The sequence below is a fragment of the Garra rufa genome, chromosome 12 (assembly GCF_049309525.1).
Source record: "Garra rufa chromosome 12, GarRuf1.0, whole genome shotgun sequence".
In the NCBI taxonomy this organism is placed as follows: domain Eukaryota; kingdom Metazoa; phylum Chordata; class Actinopteri; order Cypriniformes; family Cyprinidae; genus Garra; species Garra rufa.
The window spans coordinates 1911402-1921616 of record NC_133372.1 but is presented as its reverse complement, the minus strand read 5'-3'; the positions used below and the strand labels follow the sequence as shown (position 1 = coordinate 1921616).

General features: G+C 35.8%; 1 protein-coding gene across 1 annotated transcript; it reads right to left on the bottom strand.

The window, feature by feature from the left end:
• Positions 1 to 1130: 1130 nt before the first annotated feature.
• LOC141346622 (E3 ubiquitin-protein ligase TRIM39-like) lies at positions 1131 to 8571 on the bottom strand. Its single transcript, XM_073851553.1, has 8 exons — positions 8468 to 8571; positions 7024 to 7178; positions 5843 to 6396; positions 5616 to 5711; positions 5157 to 5324; positions 4924 to 5062; positions 2513 to 2548; positions 1131 to 2363 (listed from the first exon to the last, which is right to left on the bottom strand). The coding sequence occupies exons 3-8, from the start codon at positions 6392 to 6394 to the stop codon at positions 1816 to 1818; spliced, it is 1539 nt and encodes a 512-aa protein (XP_073707654.1). The 5' UTR covers positions 6395 to 6396; positions 7024 to 7178; positions 8468 to 8571; the 3' UTR covers positions 1131 to 1815.
• Between the last annotated feature and the right edge of the window lie 1644 nt (positions 8572 to 10215).

Genomic DNA, 10215 nt, shown 5'->3' with positions numbered 1-10215 from the left:
GAAGTATAAACATACTTTTAATTAGAGTATTTATAGTGTATAAACATCACACTTTTTTTAACACAAAAAAATAACAATGTACTAAAAATGTATTTGCGGGTATTTAAGTGTATTTTCATTGCATTTAAGTTTTTTTTTTTTTTCACCTGGGGATCTTAGTGCTGCGTTTGATACTATTGACCACAACATTCTTTTAAATGGACTTGAAAATTATGTAGGCATTAATGGTAGTGCACTGGTTCGAATCGTACTTATCAGACCATCATCAGTTTGTGGCAATAAATGAAGAGGTATCATTTAAATCGCAAGTGCAGTATGGAGTACCTCAAGGCTCAGTACTAGGGCCGTTACTTTTTACGCTTTACATGTTACCCTTGGGAGATATCATCAGGAAACATGGTGTTAGCTTTCATTGTTACGCTGATGATACTCAGCTCTATATTTCTTCGCAGCCTGGCAAAACATATCAATTCGAAAAACTAACAGAATGCATAGCTGATATTAAAAACTGGATGGTGAATAACTTCTTACTGTTAAATTCTGAAAAAACAGAGGTGTTAATTATTGGACCTAAAACCTCCACAAGTAATAACCTAAAACACAGTCTAATACTAGATGGCTGCTCTGTAAATTCGTCGTCATCAGTTAGGAACCTAGGCGTCCTATTCGATAGCAATCTCTCCTTTGAAAGCCACATTTCTAGTATTTGCAAAACCGCATTTTTCCATCTTAAAAATATATCGAAATTACGACCTATGCTGTCAATGTCAAATGCTGAAACATTAATTCATGCGTTCATGACCTCAAGGATAGATTATTGTAATGCTTTATTGGGTGGTTGTTCTGCACGCTTAATAAACAAACTCCAGCTGGTCCAAAATGCAGCAGCTAGAGTTCTTACTAGAACTAGAAAGTATGACCATATTAGCCCGGTTCTGTCAGCACTGCATTAGCTCCCTATAAAACATCGTATAGATTTTAAGATCTTACTAATTACTTATAAAGCCCTCAATGGTTTAGCTCCTCAGTACTTGAGCGAGCTTCTATCGCATTATAGTCCCTCACGTCCGCTGCGTTCTCAAAATTCTGGCAATTTGATAATACCTAGAATATCAAAATCAACTGCCGGCGGCAGATCATTTTCTTATCTAGCGCCTAAACTCTGGAACAATCTACCTAACACTGTTCGGGAGGCAGACACACTCTGTCAGTTTAAATCTAGATTAAAGACACATCTCTTTAACCTGGCTTACACATAAAACATTAACACATTCCTATAATTCAAATCCGTTAAAGGATTGTTAGGCTGCATTAATTAGGTCAACCGGAACCGAAAACACCTCCCATAACACCTGATGCACTCGTTGCATCGTAAAAAGAATGGCATCTACGCTAATATTAGTCTGTTTCATTCTTATTCCAAGGTCACCGTAGCCACCAGACCCAGCCTGTATCCGGATCAGATGGTCACTGCAGTCCCCCGGATCCAGTCCGGTATCAAGGTATTACCATTTAGTGTATCACAGTAAAATCACAGAAGATGAAAAACTGCCTTGATTTAACAATTTATCAAGGTTACTTTGTCCAGCAGAGATAAAGACGAAAACAGAAAAAAGAAAAAAATATTTATGACAAGTTGAACAAATATAATTTTTTTCAACAGCATTTTACATTTACATTATATATTTAAATCATAATGTAGTTATTGTACATGGACTTTAAAAATTGAAAAATAAATGAAAAAAAAAACAAACAAAAAAAAAAACCAGCAGCACCATTTTTTTTGATTTGTAATTATAGTTTAAGAGTTTAAATTCATTTATTATCATTGACAGGTGTGATGATCAGTGGTCTTGAGTTTTTACCACCATCATTATAGCATGGGCTAAATAATGGATAGAGTTTTTCAGTGAAAGACTGACCAGTGAAAGAGTAGATATGAGAGCTGGACTCCACATCATAAAAGGAGACCAGACCCTCCTCATAATCCACAAACACACCGACCCGCTGCGGCTTCACTCTCAGAGACAGAGAGACACGAGGATCATCACAGGCTTTATATTCATTTCTATTCCTCAGAAACACAGTCCATTGTCCATGACTGGGACTAGCTGTGATCTCTCCCTTCCTGTTAATGGATTCTCTGGCCACTCCTAAATCCCATTTAGTCTTTCCCTTCACCTGAACCTCAAAATAAAATCTCCCTGAGGAGAATCCCTCCTTTCCCAAGACACAGGCACATGTATCAAATCTCTCTGGTTTGTCTGGGAGTTTCTGTCTAATGTCTCCACATCTCACTTGTTTTCCATCATCAGACAGGATGAGATATGGATTAGCTGTATCAGGATCCAGAGTCACATCCACTGAGAAAACAGAGAATATCCATCACAACCTATCAATACACACATTTTGTGATGCTGTTTTTAACATTTAATTTTCTTTTTATTGTAGTGCAGTAATGAAGCTGTGAGTGTATGAATGTAAACTAGTGTAGTATAGAGTCACACTGTACCTGCATACTGCTGCATCCACTTCAGCTCTCTAGACACTAATGACAAGAAAACATATGTATTAAATAAATAAAATATATTTATTTGAGGCCAAAATATATTGAAATGTATGCTAAATATACACTACTGCTCAAAAGTTTGGGATTGGTAAGATTTTTAATGATTTTTTTTTTAAGAAGTCACTAAAGCTCATCAAGGCTGCATTTACTGTCTTTGATCAAAAATACAGAACAAAATGGTAATATTGCAAAATATTATTACAATAAAAAACGTTTTTTATATACTTTAAAATATAATTTATTTTTGTGATGCAAAGCTGAATTTTCATCAGCTGTTACTCCAGTCTTAAGTGTTACATGATCTTTCAGAAATCATTATGCAGCATTTATTATTAGAATTATCAATGTTGAAAACAGTTCTGGTGCTGCCAAATATTTTTTTAGGACCTGTGATTCTTTGATGAATATTGAGTTAAAAAGAACAGCATTTATTCAAAATATAAATCTTGTCTAACAATATAAATCTTTGCTATCACTTTCTATTAATTTAACACATCCTTGCTGAATAAAAGTGTTTATTTCTTTAAAAAAAGAGAATAAATATTTACTGACCCCAAAATTTTGAACAGATAGTATATATTGTTAGAAAACCTTTATATTTTAAATAAATGCTGTTTTTTTAAACCTTTTTTTGATAAAAAAAAATCCTGAAAAAATGTATCACAGGTTGCAAAAAATATTAAGCAGCACAACTGTTTTCAACATTGATAATAAATCAGAATGTTAGAATGATTTCTGAGTAATGATTCTGAAAATGTAACTTTAATTACAGATATAAATTACATTTTAATGTAAATTAAAAAACATTGTTTTACAACATAATAATATTTCCCAACATTACATTTTTTCTGTATTTTGATCAAATCAACACAGCCTTGATGAGCATAAGAAACTTCTTTAAAAACATAAAAAAAAAACTTTTGTAGTGTATGTTGCAAACAGTGAAGCTCAATGAAATATATTTTTGAAATAGTGAATATATTTAGTTTCAGCCATCATTTATAAATATATTTCTGTGGCAAGAAAATGTTTTTCTTGGACAGAAATATACAGAGGTCAAAATATATTTTCTAAATGCTTTTTAAAAATATTTTATATATGGCCAAAAGTATATTACTAGAAAATATATTTAAGCAAATATATTTTTTGGCCAGTTTTTTGTATATATTTTGTAAAATGTATTTTATATGTAGAAATATATATATATAAAAAAATACAGAAATGTGCCAAAAATAAATCAGTAGAAATCAGTAAATGTATTTTCAAACATATTTTGGCAAATATATTTTTTGGTATTTGAATGTAAAAATATATATGTTAAAAATACATCTTTTAAATATATTAATATATTTTCATTTTAAATTCTAAGCAAAATGTTGTAAAATTACTAACAGCATCTGGAAAATTAACATTTTGGCTGTTATTTTAAGTATTACATCATTATCGATGCATTACAGTAATTCTCATTTTTATTCAGACAAATACTGTATTATTTAGAGTTTTTCACTTTTTTCTTAAATTTCATAGAAATGTATGTAAAATTAAAAAAATAATGGTGATCTCTCAAGATCTGAGCATCTTCATTTATTACAAACCCGTCTGACTTAATTTTATACAAAAGTTCATTTCAAGAATTAACAGAGTTTCAGATGTTGATGTTTTGTTGAAAATATTAAAGTTCGGTGTTTGCATTAGTTGGGCTCTTGACTCTTGATTAAAATGATTTTGTCTGGCTGCTTTAACTCTGTGTTTCTAAAGCCTGTTTGTTAAAGCAATAAATACAAGGGAAAACTGGTCATCAGTAAGAAGATATTAAGAATAACACATTAAGAGACTAGCTTTGTTCACTACTGGGGCTATTGACTATTAAGCTCTATGTTTTAGATGCACAGAGACATCAAGAATCAGCGCATGAATCTCAACAGTGGTGACAATTGATGACAAATTGTTTCATGAAAATTTCCATGGAATTATTTTGTGATTTATGTCATTTGACCTTTTTTATTATTATTTTTTTAACTTAAGGTATCTCATCAGAATTTTAAGAAATACCTGTTTTGTAAAACATTTAATGGAAAATTCTCTAAGAGTTCTGTAAGTGCATATTTAAATTAGTATTTTTTACTTTATTTTATGGTTTCTGTTTGGTAGCCATTGCTGTCAGCAATTTAACTGTTTTTTTTTTTACCATTGTTTTTTAGAGTGTATACATAAAATGGGCCAAAATATGTACAAAAATATATACATTTAAAAATATATTTGAAAATATATATTTTTTGATATAGATAATGTTATATTTAAAGAATAGAGTACATCATCATGTTTCTATCTGATCAGTGTATGTATTGATGTACCAGTTTGTGTGAGTTTCTCATCTATAGTGTCCTTCAGTTGAGTCAGATCTCTCCTCAGAGTCTCCAGACTCTCATGAGTCTTCATACTGATCTCAGGCCAGTTCCTGGTGTTTGTAGGGCTGCACAGGGATGAGTGAATCTACAGCAGGAGAGAGGAGAAATCCTTCAGCATGGGGAGTGTTCTGGTGTCATATACTGCATTATGATTGATCAGAGAGATCATGTTGACTGACCTGTAGGAGGTGGAGGTGATCTTCAGTGTGTGAGAGCTGCTCCAGCTCAGTGTTTCTCATCTTTAGCTCAGTGATCTCCTGCTCCAGCTCTTCAATCAGCTCTTCCTCCTGTTTCTCTGCTGCTTTCTGCTGCTCCTCCATCATCTCCAGCAGTTTAGTATATAATCTCTATTGCAAGAATCAGTGTTACTATTGCTCACACTTAATGTTTTAATGGGGTTTCATAATCCCTCAACCAAGGAATAAACTTTATCTCTCATCATCTACTGGTGTAATAATGTAACCTGTGACAAGTTACACTTTTACACCACCCCAATACACAGACTGACAGTCTATCTTGAACATAGGACACAGGAAAGCGGAGAGACACAAACTATGAAAAGTCCCAGTGTTGCCGGGCTGTATATTGAAATCTAAATGATCTATAATTCATATTTACTTTCAATTAAATGAACTCACTTTTCTGTCTTCTGCTGAGTGTCTGATGTCTTGAATCGTTTTGATTCTGTTCTGGATCATCTGCTGCAGATCTTTCTGTGTCTTCATCAGTTCAGTCTATAGATTGAGAGGAACATACAGACACTGTCTTCTGAGGAAGCTTGCAACATCTTTTCATAATAAACTTTAATTTCCCAAGATCAAACAAGATATGATTCCTTAAAAACAGTTTTATTAGTAACTTCTACCTTCTTCTCTTCACTCTCCTCTTCTATAGAAACAGTGTTGTGGTTCTTGTGGTCTTTCACAGTGCAGATGTAACACACACATGTCTGATCATCTCTACAGAACAGATCCAGAGGTCTCTCATGTTTCTGACATATATAGTCCTCCAGATTACTCACAGGATCCATCAGTTTGTGTTTCTTCAAACGTGTCACTCTCAAATGAGGCTCCAGGTGAGTTTCACAGTAAGAGCTCTGACACACCAGACACGACTTCAGGGCTTTCAGCTTTCTCTCCTCACAGATGTCACACAGAACATCAGTTGTTTTCTCTGGAGATTTCTTTTTATAGTGACCTACAAGCTCTCTGAGTGTGGTATTACTCTTGAGATCAGGTCTTTGCTTGAATGTTTCTTTACAGTATGGACAGCTGCAGGTCTGACTGTTGTTCCAGCACTTATTCAGACAGGTCTTGCAGAAGTTGTGTCCACATGGAGTGCTGACTGGATCAGTGAACATGTCCAGACATATAGAGCACTGAAGATCCTCAGACAGAGGACCACTGGAGGATGACATTACTGGAAAAAGACATTATTTAGGATTAGTGTGAACTCCTTCAATACTGTTTATGAAGAATCCCATGAAGAATGTAAAGAGTGTGACGACTTTTAAAAAACTCAAAGGGAGCATCTCAATAAATTAAAATGTCATGGAAAAGTTCATTTATTTCAATAATTCAACTCACATTGTGAAACTTGTGTATTAAATAAATTCAATGCACACAGACTGAAGTAGTTTAAGTCTTTGGTTCACTAGGCTACACAATCATGGGGAAAACTGATCTGACAGTTGTGCAGAAGAAAATCATTGACACCCCTCACAAGGAGGGTAAGCCACAAACATTCATTGCAAAGAAGCTGGCTGTTCACAGAGTGCTGTATCCAAGCATGAAACAGAAAGTTGAATAGAAGGGAAATATTTGGAAGACAAAGATGCACAACCGAACAAGAGAACCGCAACATTGAGAGGCTTGTCAAGCAAAATTGATTCAAAACTTTGGGTGAAATTCACAAGGAATGAACTGAGGCTGGGCTCAAGGCATCATGAGCCATCACACACAGACGTGTCAAGGAATTTGGCTACAGTTGTTGTGTTCCTCTTGTTAAGTCACTCCTGAACCACAGACAACGTCAAAGGCGTCTTACCTGGGCTAAGGAGAAGAAGGAATGGACCCAGTGGTTTCCCAGTGGTCCAAATTCCGCTTTTCAGATGAGAGCAAGTTTGAAATTCATTTGGAAACCAAGGTCCTAGAGTCTGGAGGAAGGGTGGAGAAGCTCATAGCCTGTACCCCATAGAGAATCTGTGGGGTATTGTCAAGAGGAAAATGAAAAACAAGAGACCAAAAAATGCAGATGAGCTGAAGGCCACTGTCAAAGAAACCTGGGCTTCCACACCACCTCAGCAGTGCCACAGACTCTTCCCCTCCACGCCACACTGAATTGAGGCAGTAATTAAAGCAAAAGGAGCCCGTACCAAGTATTGAGTACATTAGCTACAGTAAATGAACATGCTTTCCAGAAGGCCAACAATTCAGAACCAAAAACTTAAAATACTTCAGTCTGTGCACTGAATTTATTTAATACACAAGTTTCACAATTTGAGTTGAATTACTGAAATAAATGAACTTTTCCATGACTTTCTAATTCATTGAGATGCGCCTGTAAGAGATCATGTACAGTCAGAAAGTCATAATTTAAAAATTAAGCCAGACAAGCTGATAAGAGCCCAAATGTGAAGTTCATTACACAACCACTTACATAATAAATAAATAAATACATGAACAAGAATTATTGTGTTAAGCTGAGATTATTTTATCATCTGCTTTACATTCCTGAACTGTACATATTAAATATTATAAGAGAACAGCAAAAGTCTCTCATCAGTGGGGGTTTCAGTAGGTTATTGAGAAGTAAACTATGTCTCCTATTTTTTCTTGCTGTTAGTGAAGATTCTGTCATTGTTACTTCCCACTTCAAGCCTTTAAAAAAATAAATAAATAAATAAGTTTCTCTTTTTTAAACATAAAACCAAATTTGGATGACAGCTACATCATTAAATTGGTAAAATCTCATGTGAGAACTGATTTGAAACACAGCAAGTGACTCATAAACTCAGTGAACAATCTGAACTTTGACCTGCTGTTTAGACTAAAGAAAGTGCAAAGAACAAGCAATATATTTTCCAACAGACATATATCTCTTATACATGTCTCCACAAAATATATGGTCAAGAGTCATTCTCATCTTGTTTAATGTTAAAGTGATTTCCAGCTGCAGTGTAGCAGGTTTGTGTTCAGTTTGTCTGCAGATCATTTACTTACAGTTTCTTTAGTCTTTACAAATGTCAAGATTTTTTGTCAAAAAGGGACAAAGTGACAAAAACAGCAAACTTTGCTTTACAATCAACCAAATGACATACTGTTAATACAACTCTGATATAATTTAAGTGCTGTAAACAACAGTGGAGTATCTGACACGCTTAAACCTGCTTCTGTTCAACGTACTCCAGTCTGACATAAACCCTACTAAACCAGATCAGTTCCATTAGAAACCTGTTCAGGACAATCTCTCTTATATTTCTATCACTTACCTGTGAGTATCAGATGTGTCCAGAAGGGTCAATATTCTCAATATTCTGTTGTCTAAAGAGTTTGATCGTTTCAGACGTCCACAATGTTGCAGATAAAGTTTTACTTTCACTTTCTCTGAGTCTCTCTCTGAACTACAGTGATGTCAGAGCTCCTCCTGTATTCACACATTTACATTTGTGTCTGTATTCGGTGTGTTAGTTCATGTGTGTCTGTTTGTATTGGGACTGGTGTTTGTCAGCTCATGAAGAAGAGATTTCAGCACTTCTGATTGTTTGGCAACATTTGTAAAGAGTTTCTAGGTAAAATTCAGATTAATTTACAGATGTTTACAGATATTCTTTTCTATTCTTATTTTAACACTTACTTGATTTTACCAAAGTGCAAATGAAAGTGATAACAGGTGCTTGAGTGGCAACAGCAGAACAACCCCCAAAAGGTAATGGTTTTGCAGATGGTGTCCACAGACAATTGCTTTCTCCTTGTCCTTCCTGACTGATTCATCTCTAGTCCTGTGTTTTGTTAGAGTCCTTCTCACTCCGTGTATAATGAGGCAGCACCTGTAACTCAATCACGTTACATAGACAGTCCAGTTCCTCCAGGATGACACATCCATACGTGCTGTCACAAGGAGGTTTGGTGTGACTCCTAGCACAGTCTCAAAATCATGGAGGAGATACCAGGAGACGGCCATTACATGAGGAGAGCTGGCCAGAGTCATAGAAGGACAACAAACCTGCAGCCAGACCTGTGTCTGCTCCTTTGACCAAGGAGAAACAGGAGGAGCACTGCTAGAGTCCTACAAACTAACCTCCAGTAGGTGACTGGTGTACATGTTACTGACCAAACTGTCAGAAACAGACTCCATGAGGGTGGCATGAGGGCCTGTCGTCCTGTAGGGGGACCTGTGCTCAGTTCAGTATCATCAGCTCGATTGGCATTTGCCAGAGAACACAAGAATCAGCAGGTCCACCATTGGGGCTCTGTTGTCTTCACAGATGGGAGAAGGTTCACACTGAGCACATTTGACAGATGTTAAAGAGTCTGGAGATGCTATGGAGAATGTTACGCTGCCTGCAACATCATCCAGCATGACTGGTTTGGCAGTGGGTCACTGATGGTATTGGAGAGGAGTATCATTGGAGGATCACACAGACCTCCATGTGCTAGTGAACGCTACCCTTGCTGCTGTTAGGTACCGGGATGAAATCCTCAGAGCCGCTGTCAGATCTTATGTTGGTGCAGTGGGTCCTGGGTTCCTCTTGGAGAAGGACAATGCCTGGCCTCATGTGGCTGGAGTGTGTTTGCAGTTTCTGGATGATGAAGGGATTGATGGCATTGACTGTCTGTCACGTTCCCCAGAACAATTTCCACACTACATAATGTTTATAAGTAATGATCAACTTAAATATTTTGTTAATTCCCTCCAAGTAAACTGTTTTGATTCATTTAAAGTGCAATGAATCACACAACAACTTTGAGGAGTATCATCTTCATTCCTCACACCTGTCCTGATATTCTCTGGCCTCCTCAGTGGATTTGATGCTTCACATTGAAACTGCAGCTGTAGATGATTTGATAAAGGCTGACAGAGTGACATAAAAATATTAATGTACTCATTATAAATATGCAAATAATTTTGAGTGCTGTCTATATTTCAGTTTTGTGTTCCATATTTACAGTAGATGAGCATCAGTCATGTCCAAAAGTGTCCAGTAGAGGCCGGCATTCTCTCTCAGTGACTGCTGTT